At 34.0% G+C, this 21,906-nt stretch overlaps 1 protein-coding gene across 3 annotated transcripts in view; it reads right to left on the bottom strand.

Moving 5' to 3' along the window:
* Positions 1-2,460: 2,460 nt before the first annotated feature.
* The window catches only part of SIPA1L1 (signal induced proliferation associated 1 like 1), a 180,901-nt gene continuing 161,455 nt past the window's right edge, over positions 2,461-21,906 (bottom strand). For 2 of the 3 annotated variants that reach the window (XM_058161938.1, XM_058161937.1), the window contains 7 exons: positions 18,534-18,770; positions 15,812-15,977; positions 9,338-9,560; positions 7,970-8,116; positions 6,725-6,839; positions 5,529-5,610; positions 2,461-4,498 (listed from right to left, as the gene is read on the bottom strand). In XM_058161938.1, the coding sequence (XP_058017921.1) occupies positions 4,355-4,498; positions 5,529-5,610; positions 6,725-6,839; positions 7,970-8,116; positions 9,338-9,560; positions 15,812-15,977; positions 18,534-18,770 (1,114 nt within the window). In that variant the 3' untranslated portion in view covers positions 2,461-4,354. The remainder of the gene's footprint in view (positions 4,499-5,528; positions 5,611-6,724; positions 6,840-7,969; positions 8,117-9,337; positions 9,561-15,811; positions 15,978-18,533; positions 18,771-21,906) is intronic. The other variant, XM_058161939.1, reaches the window with a different exon arrangement.

The raw sequence follows: 21,906 nt of genomic DNA, 5'->3' as shown, positions 1-21,906 counted from the left end.
AGTGGTATTTCACCAAGTGAGGTCACTTTGGAATTGACTATCCGGAGCTTTCAATAGATGGACATCCTCAGCACTTTAAGTTCAACTCTTTGGTTGCTGACTGGGTGGTTTAAAAGACTACAAAATGAATTCAGACTCAACAAAAGCAAAATGAACAAACCTTCAACAAGCCTCTTGACCAATCCTAAGAAAATCAGGTTTTTGTTAGAAGGCACTCATATAATTATAATCTAGAGGAATTTTATTTGCAACAACTATGATTTGTAGCGATATTGTGAGGACAAACTACATATTTTTCCAAAGATATAATATGAACTCAGTTCTGTAACAGTTGACTTTTTCAAATGTTGCATAATATTAGCAAATAGTTGGATTCATTAATGTTTTTCTGCTTTCTTTCTGCACTTCTGATCTCTATGTTGCAGTACAGGAATATAATTGCTGTTATTATTAGATATGCATGCTTGGCTGAAGAGATAAGACTGTTTTACCTTTAAAATACCAAACTAATACAACCATATATAGGGACAGCTATCTATAGCTTCTCAGCCCTGTGTTACTTTCTTCTGATTGGAAATATTTCAGAAGCCAACAGCAAAGCAGTAGACTGAAAACCCAAATGATGAAGCCAATTTTTTAATAGCATGCTGTAAACAAATGGCCCTTTAGGTCAGGTGTGGAGAATTTGTGGTCATGTAGATATTACTGAGATAGGCCTCCTAGTAGTCCCAATTGTGTTACCAAAAGCATGCGACACTGAGAATTATAGTTTAGCAGCATTTAGAGAGCCAGAGGCTCATCAAGCTTGTTTACATAGATTTGATAGCTAATGTACTCAAGGTTAACATGTTTGCAATCTTTTCTCTACCCACATTCTTAACATTGCTAAACTATGCCATTGCAAGCTGACATATACATAAAACGTGCTATTCTCAGCCTTCTAAAAATGTAATTCCCCAGTAAAAATAGAAGTGAATCAGAAAGAGATTAGCAGGGCATCTCAGAGACACCTCCCATTAGCATCCTTATTGCAAGTTAAGTTTGAGTCATCCTGAAGAGACTCTTCATGCTTATTGGTTGCCTGTCCTGTTCTATACCTCTCTTCTCCCCACTGAGCAATAACTGGTATTTAAGGATATTCTCTTCTTTAAACAAGGCTTGCCTATGTTAATTCATATGAAGATTCTATTAAGATGCAGCTTGTAGGTTTTACTTTTTTGCCCCTTTTTTCCTATCTTGTAAGTCTTGTCAATTTTTCCCCCATCCACACAACTCATTTATAGGATCTGTGAAAACCAGGTTCTTCTTTTCTAAGAAGCCTTAATTTTCTATCCAAGGAAGGGAGATAAAACTAAAGGATTGGAGGAATAAGAGATTTCTCTAGAGCAAGAAAAAGTAACTACAGCTATATTATTAAAATTTCAACTGATTGTAATTGTGGCCTAAATTGGGCAACAGGGCTATTATTTTTATATTAAATACTTTTAAGAAGCCAAGTTTTTAAAAGTAACTTTCTTTTGTGTGATAAATAGAAATGACTTCTAAAATACCTGCTAAAACATATGAATAATTTCTTTCCATTAGAACTACGTTGTGCTCATCATTTCATTAATCAAGTGACTGTTTCTTTGCTTTATGACCACCTTATCTAAGGTACACTGTGCTCCACAATGACAATTCTATTTATTTGCAGATTTACTCAGGATAGAATATTGTCCCTTTCTTTAGTAAGTTTAATGTCATTACCTATAAGTCTCCAGAAAAATAACACCACCTAGTCTAATGGTGAAAAATTATAGAACTGTAAAAAAAGGAAATTGTTAGGTTATATCAATACAAGTATAGATTCACAGATTCACAGAAAAATTCCACCTATTAGCCGATTCCCCATCAAGTATGGTGTCTACTTTTGGACACCCCACCCCTCCAGAGAGATTCAGAGAAAGTGGAACAGATTTAAAGAAAAGCAATGAAGAAAATCAGAGACAAAAAATTAAGTTATATGAAGAAAAGTTAAAGTAGCTAAGCATTGTTAGCCTTGAGATGACCAAGAGAGAATACATGTTACTCTTCAAATAGCTAAAAGAATGTTAAAAAGGTCAAAACCAGGACTTCAACATTCTAAAATGTGCAGCACAGAATGGAAAAATCCCAATTTTAGTTAAGAATCTTTTTCTAACAGATTCTTAACTAAAAGAAAGCTTGATAGGGGGAGCAATTATGTAGAGACAGCGGGACCCCTTTCACAGAATGTGTTCAAACAAAACATTTGTTAAAATATTTTAATCCAGATTTTAGTAACGTATGATGGGGTAAATGGTCCCACCAAACTTTAAGATTCTATTCAAATATTGGAAAAACCTCTCGATGGTTTTAATTTTCACATTTGTGGCTTCCGATGTTAATGGAAAGAATCAGATTTTGAAGAATAAAAAACAAACAAAACATTATTTCTAGAAGAGCTTTTAAAATGAATTTTATTGTCAGAATTTTTTTACAAGTAGCCATTTAGAGGCTTCATACAAGAACTCTGTTGCAAAACTCTAATAAATAGTCTGCCCCAAGTCCCAATATTAAAAAAAAAACAAAAAACTAGAGAACAAAAAAAAAATCAGGATGCTTAGAGTTGTTAGCAATATTTCCCATTTACAAATTTCCTCAGGCATTATATAGATCTCCTTCATACAAGTTACTTGGAGGGGGGGGGGAGAAACCCAACTTAAATATATTCTAGCAGAAGCACTCCAGAAATACTTTCAAATCAATCCTCTTTGATGGCCCAGATATAATCAGAAATACATCCCAATGGGATGATCACCACACATTAAGCTTTAGGTCAAAGCAAACCATGTGGATTTGTACAATTATTAAGAATTATGAAAATGCATATCAAAGAAGGATAGGAAGACTCAATGGCAATGGTTAAGAATATTTCCAGCAAAGAATGGTAGCTGGAACAAAGGAAAAAGGAACTTATGAAGCTGACAGACATGGGCTGTTCTTACCAAGTGTGGAAATGTGCAAGGAGTATTATCACAGTTGCATGCAGTGGAGATCACAAACTAAAATTCACCATATGTCACTTGAAACAATGTTTAGCAGGCTGCTGTATACACACTTTTCCCTCCCCACCCTAATATTAAAGAGTCCTGCAGGTGTGACATTCTATGGTAAATTAGCCTCCCACCACACATACTTAACAATAGCCAGTTTTATTGAAAAATCCATAATATGATAATCAAAATAAATTTGGAAGGAAGGAAGGAAGTTTGCATGTTTTAATAACAGTTGTCCAATTATTATTTTATTTGAGGCATTAACTGGAAAACTATTGAAAATTAGTTTATGCCATATTTATGCCAAACAGAGTAAAAGATATAGATTTGCATTTTTAACTTCTTAATCTGTGTGAGCGCATATATAAAAAAATCTCTATATAAGTAAAGGTGCTAAGAGAGAATTCTAGCAGCCATTGAAAGCTATCAATAATTTCTCAGACAGCAGGAATTAAATATTTATGAAAAATTAATTCAATCATTAGAAGGGACCACTGAAAGAAATATTCCTGGCTGGTAAAAGACAGAATAATTCTTACAATAGTAGCATTTTTTCTCTTTTCCAGAGAAGAAATATGTATTTAATATATCTACTTTGCAATGTTTACCTCAAGCGGTTTCATTTGGGAGCATCCAATTTATATAGATGTGCAAAAAAATAAGTGGATAGTTTGACATATCCATAGCTTTGTGCTAGCTACACTTTATACACACACAGATGTGTGTGCACATTCTGATATTCTTTGGGCAATGATTCTATACAACAGGTGTGGAGATAGCATTCTTAAAAGTCACACAAGAACAGTTAACAACCTCTCTTGCCTGTAGTATATTCAAAACAATGGAAAGGAAGCATTGGGGGAAAAAAGTCTTCTTGAAATATTTACTAAAGCAGCAAGAATGAAGCAGATTAATCTGAAACTTATACAAAGTAATAGAATTAGAGGCAAATGGACAGTTATTCTAGTCCACTTTCCAAGTAATTTTATACAGAACAGGTAAAGAGAATGTGCAAAATATCTAAAGACATTCACATTTTAGTAGTTAAATTTTTATTTCCTTTAAAATTATTATTTTTTCTTCTTTTCCTAAAAAAGGCATTCACTGATAGTTGATCTGCAATAATTCTGGGTGCTTGCAGATATGTTAAAATGAAACAAAGGAAAATCAAAAAAAGGTACCCCTAATATGAAACATATGAAAGTGCTCTGACTGGGTTTATATAATTTAGGATGGTGTTAAAGCTCAGTCCCACTCCAGAGATATTTTTTGCCAATGCATTTGTTTCATATGTGCTATTAACTCATATCGATTGTGTTGAAAACCCATTCAGTGAATTTCTTCAGTTTTTCAGAGGCATTGTGCGATTCCTCTTGTAATCGTAAGTTATCCTCCCGTAAATGTTGTACTTCAGCCTGAAGATTGGCTTTGTCTTCTTTTTCCTGAGAGAAGAATAAAAAAACACCAGATATCACAAGTGGATTTTACACCATAAATATTACTGGCAATGTAAGCTCAGATGCTGCTTACAAAGGTATTCCAAACTGGCTTTTTCCTCTTAAATTGACAACAAAGATATTTTGTCAGTTTCTGTAGATACATAGTATTTTTCTTCCTCTCTAACATATCCTTTGGAGATCTACTAACAAATCTTTTTTAAAAAAAGCAAGACTGGAGAATCCCCATTTTAAAAACATCCGTGGATTTCACATATTCTGACGATAAAAACAAGAACAACAAAAACAGAAATCTGGAACAATTAAAAAGAAACAGATGGGACAATCATGGCAACTCCAGAACAAGTGCTGCAAATTAATACAATTAAAGTCAAAACTAAGTATATTTTCAATTATGCTAATTATGTAAAGATGAAATTATATACAATCTCATTAGTAGCTGGGTTAAAATCGTTCAAGCAAACTATAAATACAGGGTGGAAAAATTGACCATTGGAATTTATGTAGACATTCGGCTTTATAGTTTGCAAAATCTATTGGAATTTGTATTGAAAACTGAGGAGAATTGAAATGTGAGATTTCAAAATTCATTTATAATGTAATGTATCAAATATTACTGTTAGAGAAAAGAAGAAAGGATGGTTCACTGATCCCTGGAAACATCTGAATTGATGAACAACTGGAGAAAATAACAAAATACTGTTATTTACAATTGAAGTTGAAAGATTATGGTGGAAAAATATCAATTAACATACCAATTGTTATTGGAGGTTTTCATGCAATACGCAAAGGGTTCATAAAATTTACAAATGTAACTGGACTGGACACCACCTATTTTGCAAAATAACTACAGTATTTAGAACAACCTATAGTTTACAGTAATATCTTCAGGACTTAACGGCCATTTTAAAATGACTATTATTCCAAAGCAGTCTTATCATGTTATCAACTGAGAGACAACCAAACTGAGCCAAACTGAATATTTAATAGCGGATACTGAAACAAATATAATTACCTTCTTTAAATCTTCCTGCAATATTCTTAGCATACTTTCCAGCTGGTTCACTTTAGAAGCAAGAGAAGGAGGTGATTCTTTACTGCAGGAAAAAGGAAACAAAAACAAGAGTTGCAAAATTTTCTTAATATTTATTTCTTAATTACTTTATGCAGTACTTTTATTTTTTAATTATAATTTGGAGTTGCATCATGTCAAACCATGAAAAGGATGAGTAGGGAACAAAATAACTGCTGAATTAGAAAGGGTCTAATTCTTCATTGTTCTAATTTTAATACAGTCTATTGAAGTTTTGTGAGAAATTTCCAAGCAAAGGTAGCTTTTTTCAGTAGTTGGTTGTAAGAATGCACATACACACGCACACATCTAATTTAACAAAACAATTTCATTTTTAACTTTTATTTTTTAAAAAACATAAATATTTATATTCATCATCATCATATGCTATAGTAATGAGTGCTTTCAAGCTGCTGGGTCATATTAGGGATGGTTATGTTACATTTTCATTCAGCAAATTCTGGTTAAAGAATGCGAGCAGCCTCCTAGTTCTCCAGTCCTTTTATGGCATGAATGCAGAATTTAGTTCAATGGTAAATTTATTTCATGTTTAATCAATGTTCTGATAACAAGAAGAATTAGCACTAACTCTGTAGAAGCAATTTTTGATTTCATATTTTTTATTACAGAATTAATGGTAGGAATTTTAAAAATATACTTGACATATGAGGACCCAAATTGTTGGGGGCAATTTGCTGACTGTGTAAACCGGGCTGTAAAGCACTGTAAAGTGGTATATAAGTCTAAGTGCTATATGATGACAATAACGTCAGTACTTTTGGATATCTCATAATTTTCAGCCCTATCTTTCTAGAGTTAATGATATTATACCTTTAAAAAGACTTAAAAGCAGTATATGTTCCTTGTTGTAAATATTACAGTAAAATCCCATTTGTCTAGAATATATATCTTTTCTTTTCTACTAATTACACAATCACTAAATGAAATGATCTTCAGATTCTTAGATAACGTTATCATCTAAAATAATATCCAGAAACTTCCTGATGCTGAAATCACATGTTCAGTTTTCCATAGGTCAGAGTGCATATATTCTAAATTTCTAAGATTTACAGATTCCACTGCACATCAATTTTCCCAGACTTATTATAAGAGTCATGATGGTTTAGTGGATCACTTACTCAGTGTAAGGCTTCATCTGCGCAGGAAGCTGATCTTCAGCCTGATCATTACTGGAGGCAACACTGATGGGTCTATGGTTTTCATCATTACTTGCAAAAAAGGATGCTCGCTGGACTGGAAAAAAAAAGACAAACACATATGCTAATTTTCTTTTCATTAGTATCACAGTAAACGCATTATCATAGTAAAATTAAAATCAGTAACAGAAGTTGAAGATCTGCCCCTCAGGTAATTATGGTAACTTTTTAATTCCTTTCTGACACTTTTGCCTTTGAGTTATATAATCTGTTCTCCTCAGTTAAGACCAGGTAATTTTTAGAATCTAATGAACTTAGTCCTTCCTTAGTGACCACAATTAGGCTTGGCAGCTCTGTTGTTAAGTTGCTAAGTGGGAAATCACATAACCATGAGTATGTATTTCTTTCTCCAATCCCCTGCATTTTGGAATTCATGTGTGTGCACACAAACAAACACACACACACACATACATACACTGGGTTAATTAGCAAGAAAGGATTGTTTACATTTACATTAATTGGAGAGGAAGGGATTTCAAGGGACACAATAGGGAAAATACATCAAAAGCAATATGGCTTTTGCTGAGTTTGCTGTGCAATTCTCCCTTTTACAAAGTGAATTTGATTGATTTTGATTGTCAGAAGAGCCAAAAGGTGATCACATGACTCCAGGACACTGCAACTGTCATAAATACATGCCAGTTAACAAGCATTCAAAGTTTGACTATGTGATCATGGAGATGCTGAAACAGCCGTAAGTGTGAAAAGAAGTCATAAGTCACTATTCTGAGTGCCATTACCACTTTGAATGGTCACTAAACGAATGTTTGTAAATCAAGGGCTACCTGTATTCCCAAATGACTTGGTGACACATTTCAGCTGTGACCAAAATATAGCTTAAAATGCTGTGTTCCTTTTACTCCTTCTGACCTGGAGTAAAAAGTTATGTTTTGCAATTTCTACCGATGCAATTGTAGAATTTGTAGTGAAACCACAGAGCTTGGATTCAGTAACCCTAATAATAATTGAAGCATATAAAATAAAGAAAGCAAACAGCATTTCAGCATCGGTCATCGATGAAGATGAATATGGGTCTTTGCTGGCTGAGGAACTCTGGGAGTTGAAGTGCACAAGTCTTAAAGCGACCAAGGTTGGACATCCCTGATATAAACAATAAATAAGGACTTGTTAATTGGTGTGAGAACATCATAAATAATGAATTCTTACCTTCAAAGGCCTTGGCAGCATCTACCAAATTTGACCAATCTAAATCTGAAGCTGAATCAGGCAAGGGCATGAGCCCTGGATCTGGCATCGGTTGCCTTCTCTGCTCCTGGGTATCTGTGAGGGAGCTATCAGAGGCAGAGAACTCTCCTAAACCACAAGGGATAGAAAAAAAAGAAGAAGAAGAAAGAAGCACTTGAGACAGATATTAAAAGCAAATAACCCTGTTCTTCATTAGGAGACAGAACTAAGACTGAACGGAATCATCCTTTTTCAGATGAGACAATTTTTCAAGCTGGCCCTGCTTGCTACTGATATGTTCCCCAACTCTGCATTTCAGAAAAGGAGCAGCATTTTTTTAAATCACAAGGCACTAGTAAGTTTTGTTTATTTATTTGATTTTTTTATCCTGCCTTTATTAGTTTTATAAATAACTCAGGGCAGTTAACATCTTTTCTCTTCCTATTTACTCCACAACAACAACCCTTTGAGGTGGGTTGATCTGAGACAGAATGACTGCCCATGATGCACGACTGGTCTTTTTTTACTTCTGCTTGCTGTAGGTCACCAAACATATGGACTGTTTTCAAAATACATACAGTTCACCTTGACTGTGAATTCGAAAGGGTCACTTTTCCGCCACTCTTTCTCCCCAGCATTTTTTCCCTCAAAGGTTGGTTAAAATTATATGCTTGTTTGTTTTGTTTTCCTAAAAATGTTGCCGCATTACATTTTTGTTGGTTTTTCCCCTCTAAAAATGTTACCATGTTACAATCTTACTATAATGCATCCCATTTATTATTAAAAGATCAATAACAATTGGTAAATTGATTTATGGTGTTTGATAATTCAAGCAAGGCTATTTCAAAATTACTGTATATCTTTAGCATTTTCAGTTGCTGGATCAAATTGTTTCAGTGGGACAGGCGTCTAAAGGAGTCTAAAAATAAAGAGCACAACTATCTGAAAGTAATAATAACAATAATGTATCAAGCAGCATTCCTTTGAAAAAGTGTATTCAATATTCCAAATTAGCTAACATGTTGACCATTAACAGGAACTTGATAGACTATAGTATTCTAAATTCCAAAGTTACACAAGCAATGAATAATTAATAAATGCCAATTGATAGTCCATAAATATAAATGCAGGTTACAAATACTGATTTAACCTTAGGCATGAAAGCCAACTGGGTGACTTTAGGCTAGTCACTTTCTTTCAGTTCAATCCACCTTACAGAGTGGTTGTGGAAAAATAGGATGCAGGAGCACCATGAGTATTACAAATAAAGGGCAGCATATAATAATAACAATAATTATGTAAATAAAAACAAAACATACATAGTAGCTTTAGATGTAGCATTTCACTCACCATGTAAGGATTTCATTCCCAATGTGTACGATGGCCTTCTTAGTGGTAATGACTTGGGGAGAGACGGGTACGTACTGGTGAAAAGAACATCATTTGGAAGAGCTTGGTCCAGAAGGGAAGCTCGGGAGGGGAAGAAATGTTCTCTTTGACTGCTATAAATACTCTCGTCTGACAGAGTTCGCTGCAAGGCACGCCTTGAAATAGGAGTGCTGGGGAATGGAGACTGAAAGAAGAATAACACAAGTCAAGAATGTGTAACACTCCCTTTGAAAATGAGCCACTTTTAATATGTTTTGTATCATGGGTTGGGTTCAGAGGTGCAGTTTCTAGAGGTGCAGCTAATCTGCATCAGCTAAATGCTTGCTATGAGAATTCTTGTGCTGTAGAAAAACGTACTAGAAAAGTCCCTATCAACATATTGGGAAAGTGTAGAAATGTAAGTTTTTTTTAGTGATAACAACAATACCATACCCTCATCTCCTGAAGGATAACCGGGGCTGCATAAATAAAAGAGATTGCTTTATTATTGTGTGGCATTTTCCAAACTAGAAGCATTTTAGAAGCCTCGGAATCCACAAATGATAGGACACACCCTTAGTGGAAACAGGTTTATACTTGTGCACTTGTACCTGTTGGATAAGTCTGACATTAAAAACAAACAAACCTTCAATTAATTTGTTATTTCTGAACCTAAATGCTGATGCAGTTTCCACTTCCTTTATCTGCCGATGTTCTGTCCATGAGAGTATACTGTGAGATAATAACAATTTATTCTGGGAACCATCTCATTTTTTAAATTAAAAAAAGGTAGCATTATATGATAGTGCAGCCCTTCAGTTTCAAAATTAATTTCAATTAAATTGTGACCAAACTAGTGAGTTGAACTGTCTTTTTCATTGAACTCCAATAATGCTATGGTTCCTTGGTTCCTTGATTTTTGTTGTGGTTGTTGGCTCCACTTTCACTGAGCAATGTTCAGTTCATCATATCTCCTCTAGAAGTTATTTTTATCATTACCTTCTAATGCTATGATAAGTCTTTCAGCCTAAGTGGTATATATTTTTAGTTACATATAAATTTTGAGATACTTTCCTTATTCGGCTTCCTTGGGATTATGGTGTTATTTATTTGACTTGATTTTTTTAAATCATTAACTTTTTATTAGAAGGTAATGATAAAAATAACTTCTAGAGGAGATACGGTGAACTGAACATCGCTCAGTGAAAGCGGAGCCAACAACCACAACAAAAATCAAGGAACCAATGGATAGATTGGTTACTTGGACCTCTCCAGATAAGGAGAGCACAGGGAATCACCCATGTGTGTGCCAGAAGGCTGCTCCTTGAGAGGAGACTGCAGGCAGTGGTTTTCTTCAGGTCTGAACACCAGGAGATGAAGGAATTAGCTATCTTGCATGTAACTGTAGCAACAAACTTTTAAAGGATACTAGGTTCCCAAATCACACTTTCTAATCATTTTTAATTTAATGACAGGTGTGAAAAGCTTTATTGGATGAGTTTATCTTCAACTCTGAACAAACGAAAAATTAATTATTAGCTTAAGAACTTAAAATAATTTGAAATAAACAAGAGGAAGCTAAACAAGATTTTGATCTTAGAAAGTTACATACAGGTTAAAAGTCCAGATAAATTTGGAATACTGAAACTTACAATAAGACTTTGGAATTAATTATAAAGAACAACTTTTTGTAGGAAATAATTGTGCTATTTTTTTTTAAAGAAATGCATACAGAGATAAGCAATTCCATGATTTAAAAACTGCACTCTAGATAGGACTAAAGATTTAGTTAAGAGGAAAAAAAGAAAGGCTATAAAACAAACAAAAAACCCACTATAATAATAAAAATACTGAAAGAGACTTTTGAAGAAAGATGTTAGAAAGTAATAGCCACATCAACAATGTCAGTAATGATATCTGTTTCTATGGATTGTTTTGTGTCAAAAAGATATTACTGAATAAATTATGTAGAGGTGGTATCAAAATTAGATTTACAGCTGACAGGCCATGAGAATGACTTGGAAAAGAATATTTCTCTGATTTACAAAAGAAATTGATATCCTAAAATTCAAAAGGAAAATACAAATGATAAACCAAGAGAGGGACCTGGACATTTGTTTTCATATTGGGTTTACAAAACAGGCTTGTTAAAGAGGGATGATGTAACAGCGAAGAAATGAAAAGAAATCAAATCCTATGACAATATTTTAACAATTAAAACTGTTAGAAGTAAAAAGAAGGGATATAAAGTTGATTTATTTGAACAAGGTTAAAATAATCTATGTTGTTATCCCTGGCAATGCTTTATGGTCTTTTTGCTGATACCAGGACTGAAAAGATGATTCTATATAGATTTGCCTATAGATAACGGACAGGCTATAGGATTAAGAGATAACTGTTTGTAAGCTTAGAAGGGAGTAAAGAGTCACTAAATTTGTTTATACCTGTTGTAATGAAGGTTGGGAGCTACTTCTTTACCTATTTTTCTCCTTCTTTATCATGGTTTTACTTTTTTCTTTTCATTTTCTTTTTCCTTGCACTTTTATCCTTTCTTTCACTTCTCTTCTAAGTTTAGTTTATATTAGATTTTGTCATTATAATCAGAATTCTTATTAAAATTACACGAGGTTCCAAGGTAGTATCTATGACTCCTTAAAACACATCTTTCTTTTGCAGAGATCACATGGTAGCTAGTCAATCCTGGAGGCGGGGTGGGCTAATGTGCCTGCTTTAACAACCTAAGAAAGGTAGTATTATCATTTCACATCACTTTAGAACTGAATTCAAAGAAATGTCAATCTGAATGTATATTAAAAATGTCATATTCAGTTCAATGTGATCTACTTTTTAAGATTTAAAAGTACAGCAATACAACTGGGGCATAAAATAATTTCAGCAGGTCCTAAATCTTATTCGTTTAATTCACTTGTGCTCTATTCTTCAATAGGAGCTCTATTCTTCAATCAGATATTCAAAGCTTTAAAATATTTTTATGAACTTGTTTGTGAGGCCTTGCACGGAGGCCCAAAACAATTATGGGGCTGGTTAGCCTCATGAGAACTTTTCTAGCCTCTATTATTAACTGCTAACTCCCCATCCTGGAGTTTTTCACCTTTTGAAATTTTATGTTATTTTTATAATTTTAATATTAATTATGATTTAATGTTAATTTTATTGATTATATTGTACAATGGCTAGTGCCCCTCAATGAGGGAAATGAGCAATTAAGAAATAAAAAATATAAATAAATAAAATTTACTGCATTCCTTAGATAATGGCTAGAATAGCACTAGTCTACACTTCATCAGTTATTTCTTTACAATAGGAAAAAATACATAAATAGGCCTCAAAATATCTGTGTTTATTACTATGACTCAAATGTTTTCAGTGAAGCCTGGATACTGAAATCCCACAGAACAAGGCGATCATTATTGGTACAAAATATCATGATTTGGAAAGCCTTGAAATATACTAAAGGTAAAGGTTCCCCTCGCACATACGTGCTAGTCGTTGCCGACTCTAGGGGATGGTGCTCATCTCTGTTTCAAAGCCGAAGAGCCAGCGCTGTCCGAAGAATCTCCGTGGTCATGTGGCCGGCATGACTCAATGCCAAAGGTGCACGGAATGCTGTTAGCTTCCCACCAAAGGTGGTCCCTATTTTTTCTACTTGCATTTTTACATGCTTTCGAAACTGCTAGGTTAGCAGAAGCTGGGACTAGTAACAGGAGTTCACCCCGTTACATGGCAGCACTATTATTTATTATTTATTTATTTATTCACATTTGTATACCGCCCTATCTCCCTAGGGACTCAGGGCGGTTCACAGGCAAATAAAAAAGGTACATATAAATACAAAATAAAATAACAATTAAAAAACTTATTCTACATAGCCAAATTTTTAAAAGAACAATATAAATAATAAAACCCATTAAAACCAATATAAATTTAAAATCTAATCCAGTCCTGCGCAGATGAATAGATGTGTTTTAAGCTTTAAAAGGATTTAAAAACTAGGGATTCGAACCGCCAAACTGCCAACCTTTCGATCGACAAGCTCAGCTGCCTTAGCCCCTGAGCCACCACGTCCCTTGAAATATACTAAAAAGTTGCTATTTTCTATGGCAGAAACTTTTTGCAATAGCATTAACATTAGCCCTTGCATATTACATAATGATGTGAATATTTATATCTCTCAGCACATTACCAAAGTTTTTTAATCATCGGTACCAAATATTGTTATATAACCAGGAAGTATGATCACCTAGACATCCACTGACTGAGTTTGTAATAAGAATTAACCTCAAAATCAGATACTTACTAAATAATTTGCCACTAGAAAACGTGTTCAAAAGTATGTTTCTCTTTTTAACTATTATCTACTTATAGTCTTCAAATGATGTTTTGAAAGCATTGAAATATGATTGAACATAAACTAACATGATTTTCTAAGAAAGAAGAGATTTTTTTAAAGAAAAAAATCTAATACACACACACACTTTTTACCTTGTCTAAAAATAAGGACTAAGACTCCTGTTTCCACTGTATGTGTTCAGTAAAAATAAAATGGGCAAATATCCAAATCTGGTAGACAATCAGATCATCATTTTGTACATACTGTAGAACAACACGTAATAAGAGTTCCTACCTACTAAAATATGGCTGGATTAAAAAATAAAAATAGAGACAGTAAAGGAACATCATAAAAATTTTTGTCAGCTGCAAAAATATTTCTTCCTTGGTCATTTTGCTTCCTCCTCCTTTTATAGAGAATCTGCCAATGGAAGATGAGGAGACACTGTCCAGTGCCTCATTTAAACTTTCCTAGGTTTTTTTTTAAAAAATATGACCACTATCTCCCTATTTTTCTTTTGGGAACAAGGAAAAGCTAAATTATTGTAAAAGGAGAAAAGGAAATCAAAGGGGGGAGGGGAAAAATACACTCTGCAGAGGACAGCTAATCTTTTCCAAGGACATATCCTTATTTATTAAGAGGAAGCATATTTAAAGAAAGGCTTGCAATAGCAATTCTGTCATACATTTGGCAGAGCATTTGTTTAATGGAATGGCAACCATCTATCATTTAAATGGAGAAGATTATATTGATTATAAAAATTTTCACAACAGACATTTTACCAGCCACTGACTGCAATAATCAATCATTTAACTTAATAGGGATTTTATGGAAGAGAAAACTTGTTTGATAAATCATGAAAGGAATATTCATCATTCTATTCATAAAGCCAGTAAAAAAACAATGGGAGGGATGGTGGAATCCTTGCTTACAGTAATTTTTTTTTCCACATCAGCCTTAATGACAACACAATGAAAAATAATCTGTAGTGGTTCGTCCTTAGAAGTTTTAATAAACCATTTGGGATTTTGACAAGCAAAGAAAGAAGTTTCTTGTGCCCTCCTTTGCATGGTTGCTGTGGAAACCTTTTAGTCTGACAAGCATGAAGGGTTAACGCAGTGGTTTTCAGTGTAGAGATCTCAGAAATCTGGGCATTTTCTTCAATGCTATTCATTACTACTTTGTTAAGTACTTCTATAGAATCCAAGAAGTGTTTTGAGCAGACTTAATATATGTAACCACCCAAAATCTGAAAAACCATTTATAAAATTAGGCAAAGATACAGATTAGGCAAAACCATTTATAAAATTAGGCAAAGATACAGATAACTATTCAGCCTGTCATTACTAAGTGCTCTGATCAGAAAAAATAAGGAGCTGATCAATCAAATGAAATGTGGAAATTAACATTTTAATAGCACTAATAGCTCTCAGAAGTAGCTGAGAACATACTAAAGTTACATTTTTCTCAGTAAAAATGTAAAAAAGCTAAGTAAAATTGTGGAAAAAACAAAAAGGTCAAAGTTAAAGAATGGGACTACTAGTGAAATTACTGCATTGTTTGCAGTAATTGCATTGCAGTAATGCAATGTTTGCATTAAGTGAGTGCAAACATTGTTAGAGGTATTAATGCCTTGTTTTTGCTTCCACAGATTAGGCTTCTAGGAGATACTGAGTTGACCTTATCATTTGAAACTAACTTAACAAATTAAGCATAATCAGCCTTAAATAGAGAAAATGACTTTTCCGCAGAGTTCAATATAAAATTCAATATTGTGAACTAAGTCCTGAAAAAAAATTGGAAGTCAGTGCAATACCTCCATAAGGTTAAATGTTTAATCTATGGCAAGATATAGTCAACATCTCAATCAACATTTCTGAATTAAGCAATTAATTACAAAAAAGATCAACTGAATTTATAAAATAACCTATATTCTTCTTCTTAATAATAAAACAGACACATTAACTGATAAAAGCATTCCATTTCATATTGTTGAGTGTGTGAATTCATCTATGATTTTAACTACAAATGAAATACAGAACTACTAGCTTATCTCTGAATGTATTTCTCAGCACAATTCCATTTGATAATTCTGAAAGTCATACCTTAAAGTTTTTCTGAGACTCAGGTGTTGGGCTATCCAGATCTATTAGCTTCTTCAACTCTTCTTCAATATTTGATTTAGATGCTCGCTTTGGTGAGGCTCGAAGATCTCTGGCTGATGCACGCAACCTCGGATGTGCCATTTCATTACCATCACTCTGATGTCGCCTTAAAAGAAAAAAAATGCATCTTTACAAAACAAACAAACAAAATGCTTCTATCATGTCTGTTTTTTTAGAGAAAGTTTAAATAGAAAGTGACTATTTAGGTAGCTAGAAAAACTGAGTTTTATTTAGTATTAATAACTATCATTAATAATTTAGTATTAATAAATAAACAAGGATAAATGTTAGAACAAATAAGCTCATGACAATAACAGCAACCATCAGAAGGCGTTCACAATGCCTTCAACACTTAAGGACACTGAAATGTATCATGGCTCCAAGACTACCTATGGTTCTCAGAGTCCCCTTTCTGAGGCTGTTGGGAATCCTTGTACCCACAACTGTGAAGAACAATGGACAGTTTCCTGCCATTTTAAGGTGGGGAGCATTTAAATAGTCCATAAAAGGCATATCATAGAAAAGAGAGGGGAAGAGATCTCCTCAAATTTCCTCAAAACACATCCTTATCTGTATATGGTCCCTTTCACCCTGTTGTCTTTGTCTTTCCAATGCTAGAGTGAAAATGTATATGATACGCGCACATACAAAAAAGACCACTTTGTCAGAAATTTTCTTGCTCCCTATTTTATATTGCTCATCATGTTCACGTCTGGCCCTAGTTTAAGTAATTATTCTGGAAATCATGACCATCAGTATTATTGTGGCCACGTACAGTAGAACTAAGGATTGTGCAAAATTGTATGGAAGAAATGGTTTGAAGTGGCTCATGCTCACACTAAATTGGACATGTTTTGGGAGTTCTGGTCTGCGCACAGAACGAAATGTGCAGATAAAACAAGACTCTTTGATCCAAGCAGAAGTGATTTTTGAAAGATGGGAGAGCCAAAAGCATCAGTAGCCGAGACAAAGCAGAAAAAGAAGGATGCTGGAAAGAAACTGCAAGAGGCAGGTAGTGTAATGGAATATGTGGATGACCTTGGGGAATGAGGGAAAGAGATACTACCTAGGAAACAATCAGACAAGAAAGGCTGGAGCTTCCAGCTCCTAGTGGCCAGAGAAAGAAACTTAAGAAGGATTCTCCCTAATGTATCAAGCAATGAAAAGTGACAGCAGGAGGTTTGTAGGTTCAAACTTGCAAGATTCTGTTAATATAGGTTTGTAATAAAGTAGAATTAGTTCATCTAGTTGTGTTTCCTGTTTGGGTTACCTGGGAGGGCTGAAAGGTAGGTCAGTGGGATATGCTTGGCTGCAATACAGGTACTAACAGGGGTGGTGCCTGAGCGGAGGAGGGAAAATGCCAGGAAAATTGTAGAGAAGGTTTTGCTGGACAACACAATCTACATTGTGGGGAGGAAAGGATAGAGACGACGATATGCACCAGCCTTACTCTATTTATCTGCGGATTTTGTTTTCTCCAAAAATCAGATACTAGATGGATCTCAGTTTTACTGAACAGTGATCGGAAACATTCTGGTAGAACCACCAGAACACAGTGATTTTCCCCCCTCATTTCAAAGACAAAGGATTTTCATATACACTTCTACCTAGATCAAATTTATTCCTTTCATCTTACTGTATTTTTAACAATGATCTATGGTTAACTTTTTATCTGTGTGATTAATTGTATGTAAGTTCTTCAGTAACAAATTGGCTCTAAACACGACGGCATTATTGTGACATAAGACAAGTTCTCTGTATAAAAACTAAAAGGGTAAGTGGGAAAATGTTACTGTTAACACATGTAACTCATTTGAATATTTTTAAAGTTACTTGTCAGACATCAATGCTTTGATCATCTTTGCTTGTGTTAGTCTTTGTATTTAATCAAAGGGTTATTAGCATTAAGTAAGGTAATTCTACTTCATGTTAACAAAAGGGCTTTACATATCCATTCGCTATTTCAGATATGGGCCAGGACTAAGATTCTCCTCCTGTAGTTCCAATTGTGTTGTGGTTTGGAGGAAAAAGCCATTGCATCTCCTCCCCCCCCCACTTTTAATTAATTTATACACAACCTGGAACAAATTAGATGATTTCTACATCTGTTCCAAGGTCTTTGGATAGAAAGAATGAATGGTGGCAACATACCTTTCCTTCTTGGCAATCCAAATCAGGATTTGTAGAGCCCAACTAATAATGTTTTAAAACGCTTCTAATTTCACTTAGTTTAGAAAAAAAAATTCCGTGGAAAAGTATTCCTCTCGAGATAATCTGAGATCTTACCTTTTAAAGCTTTTGCAATATGATTTTAAAATTGGAGGGGGTAGGCAGGGGAGAAGAATAATATATATTCATTGGGGTGTTTTAATATTTTGCAATAATGCTTGCCGCAAGGAAATGAGTGACTAAAGAGAAGGAACATTTTCTAAGTACATTGAATTAATTAAACGGTTTTAATTCAATGATTTGAGTTGTACTTCAATGAAAAGCAGACAATAAATCTCTTGGGAGGTTTTCTTCTAATTTCTTCTAATTTTCTTCAATTGGCTTAAATTGCCACTCCTTTTAACCCTCTTAAAAAGTTTTCCATGAGAAAAAAATACAAAGAGGCCTTTTCACCCATTAAACACCCATTAAAATAGAACCAAAATGCTCTTACTTTCTTGAATCCATAAACCCCACAGAGTTTATTGTCCCTTCAGGTTTTTTCCATCCAATCAGGTACTTGCTAGTAGCACCCTGACGTGGGTAGAAAGTTCTAGGACCAGAAGAGGAGGAAGAAGAGGAGAAAGAAGGTGCTAACTGTGGGGAAGTGGCAGAATGAAGCTCTTCTTTAGGTGAACCTCTGGCACTGGTGAAAACAATGGAGCTGGCAGAATGTCGGGAACCCATGGTACTGGGAAAGAAGCATAAGAAAGACAAAACTGACTTAACTGTATAACTTTACATTGCACGCAATTCATTTCAAAATCGCCCTCTGTAACACAGAATACAATTGTTATATGCTTTCCTTTCACGGACTTAGAATAAAGGATCCAACCTATTTAAAAAGAAGAATAAAACCAGGCCTTCGCTACCACAAACACACCTACTCCTAATCTATTCTTAGAGCCCATCTTAATGAGAGAAGCAAATTATGACCATCTAGCAGCACTAGGTGGAAAATATGTATGTGCAAGATTGACAAAATATGAAATAATTTTTACACACACGGACAAACAAATATAGAAAAGGTTTTTTTTTCCCCTGAATGGCAATTCTAATTATATGTAAACAGACAACAGTGTCATTGGTTGGCAAAAGAACGATACAGATAGTTCTTCATCGTATTTATAATTGTGTTGAAAAAATAACTGTGCAACCAGTCCTTTGATTTATGATCTTCACCAGGTTTGCAAAGCAAAGTTGAAAGATCATAAGCATAGCTGCTGTTTCCCTCAGCGACTGCTTAAGTGACAACTGAGTTACCGGTCTCAATTGTGGTCACTATATGAGGACTACTTCTAATTTAAGAAGGATGTCAATTTCACATGAGAAGAAGTCCTAACCTTGCCGCATAACTTTCTACTTGCTTTTCTAGTCTGCTGTTGCTGTGCACCTTGTAAAATTAAACCATTTTCCAAAACAGATTTTGAGGGAAGATGAAAAAGTTACAAGAAGGGAAAAGAATCACTCACTTTCACTTATGGTAGATGTTTTATGAAAAGACACATTACATTTTTTCTTTGGATAAAAGACAATATTTGAAGAGAAACACTAATTATATTATTGGCAGTGATATAACAGATGAGACATTTTTCTTTGGAATAGATAACTTCTAGGAGAGAAGTCGGGTCCAATTGTTGAATTACTAAAGCTTCTTCCAAAAATCTATAAAGGTTCTTCATTTCTTTTTATAATACAATAGGGTTCTATAACAAAGCAAGGATCAATGCTAAGAGATTTTGTATGCCGATTTTATCATATTGTTTAGCTCTACACACTGAATTTAACAGGCAAGAAACTTCTAACGTCAAAAAAATATAATAAGATTTTTTAAAAAACAATTAATGTTTAGTAAAATATATTAATCCTTCATGAATTCCAGGACTCAACTAATTGTAGAAATATGCCATAACATTTAAGAATTCATCTTCTGCTTCCTTATAAACTAGCATTGTTTGCATCAATAAAAGACATCATCTAACATGCAGGTTTCAAATATCTTCTAAAGATAAATACCAGTGGATGACTTACCATTGCCACATTACTCACAATAAATTACTTATTTTCATGTCATGAGTTTAGAAACTATCAAATCTAGTACTTTTTGTTTACACGGGAGACAAACTGTGGCCCACGGAGACCTCACAAGTAATGCATTAGAACCTTCTTAAGAAGTTGCATACTTTTACATTTTATATCTTGATTATTTCATTGAGTTTTTAATGTAACTCTTCTGAGGTCTTTTCAATTTGGCAACCAAACAAGTTATTTGGTAAATAAATAAATTTGTTTTGGCTTCCGGCTCCAACATGATACAACCCCTAGATAAGTTGGCAGAGAGTCCTGCAGGGAATTAGAACTTTTAGGTTGACCCAGTTGAGACAGTTTTGACAGCTGTCATGCCTATTACTTACTGAACTTCTTATTTAAACTTAATTGTGGGATAGAGATGCTATAGTTTGAGGAAGGAAGAACAAGATTTGGAAATTTTGTGCAGCTAGTATATTTTATAATTTAAAATAATCATTCACTGCAGTTATCAACACATATATTCTTTTAAAATACTGTTTTTAACATAAAATGAATAACTTTAGCAAAGTTTCCAAGTATTAGGAAAATTTGCAAAGTCAGAAATTGTAATTTTGTCACAAGAATTTGAGAAGCGAAGTCCAGCTAAATGTAGCAAACAACGTTTTTGCAATGCCATCACAGTTTCACAGGTACAAAGTTTTAAAGAAAATAGGCATACCCATAAACCAAATATGACATTGTGACTACTCACAGTTTGGTATACAATGAACACTACTAGTTCTTTCCACTTTGTAAAAGTGATCCAAAACAAAACAAAGGGCTCATTTCTTTTACCAAAGGAATACTTTTATTTTAAAGTATTCTAGAAAAGCTTTAAAATTAATTAATTTTAATGTTAAATCAGTAACACAATTAATTCAGAATAGTTTAGACTCGAAAGAGTCTTTATTCATATTATGTGCTGCCAGTTAGTGTACACATTAACTATTCCTAATGTCTTCTACGATCTCAAGTGTAACAGTTGAATTCCTGTATGTTCAGCCATTCTGTTCAATCATTTTCCATAGGAGTTCCTAGATAGTCTATCTATAATTCACAAGTAATCTGAAAAGTAAATTGTGATTGCCTGTTGTGTAGTATTCCAAATATAACATTATTATTACATAGTAATTATGTAGCATCTAAATTGATCTCAAAAAATTAAGCACATCTCCTCAGGTGGAAGGCCACCAAAAATTCCAGAAATGTAGGCTTTTAATTTTTGGAAAATTAAAAATATCTGAGAAGAAGGCAATGTTGAATACTTTCATATTAATGCCAAGACGCATCCATAAAACTTACACTTCAAAGGAAGATTTATTATTATGCAAGGTTACCACATAAATATAATATTTAGTATATGCATGTATTATTAATATTATTATATAGATTTATTATAGCCATCCATTCCAAAAAATATAAATTTAAAACAATATGATGTAAACACTTTTGTTTTAAGAACTCCTATGACAGATAGAGTGGTTCTCCATCCACTAAAAAAAAGAGCAAACATACTGTATTTTTCGCACCATAAGACACATTTCCCTCCCCCCACAAAAGTGGGTGGAAATGTCTGTACATCTTTGGTGAATAACAGCCGGGCCGTGGTGGTGGGGGGTCCTTTTACATTGTTGAACCCCACCTCTTCTGTCTTTGTCACTGCCCGCCTCTTCTGTCTCTTTTCCCCAGCGCAGGAGTCAATAGGCAGAGCTGGCACATGACAGAACATCTATCTGTGGTCCCTCAGGCTCCGCCTG

The sequence above is a fragment of the Ahaetulla prasina genome, chromosome 1 (assembly GCF_028640845.1).
Source record: "Ahaetulla prasina isolate Xishuangbanna chromosome 1, ASM2864084v1, whole genome shotgun sequence".
Taxonomy (NCBI): Eukaryota; Metazoa; Chordata; class Lepidosauria; order Squamata; family Colubridae; genus Ahaetulla; species Ahaetulla prasina.
Note: the sequence above shows the minus strand (reverse complement) of the source record. Positions and strands in the feature narration are given on the sequence as shown.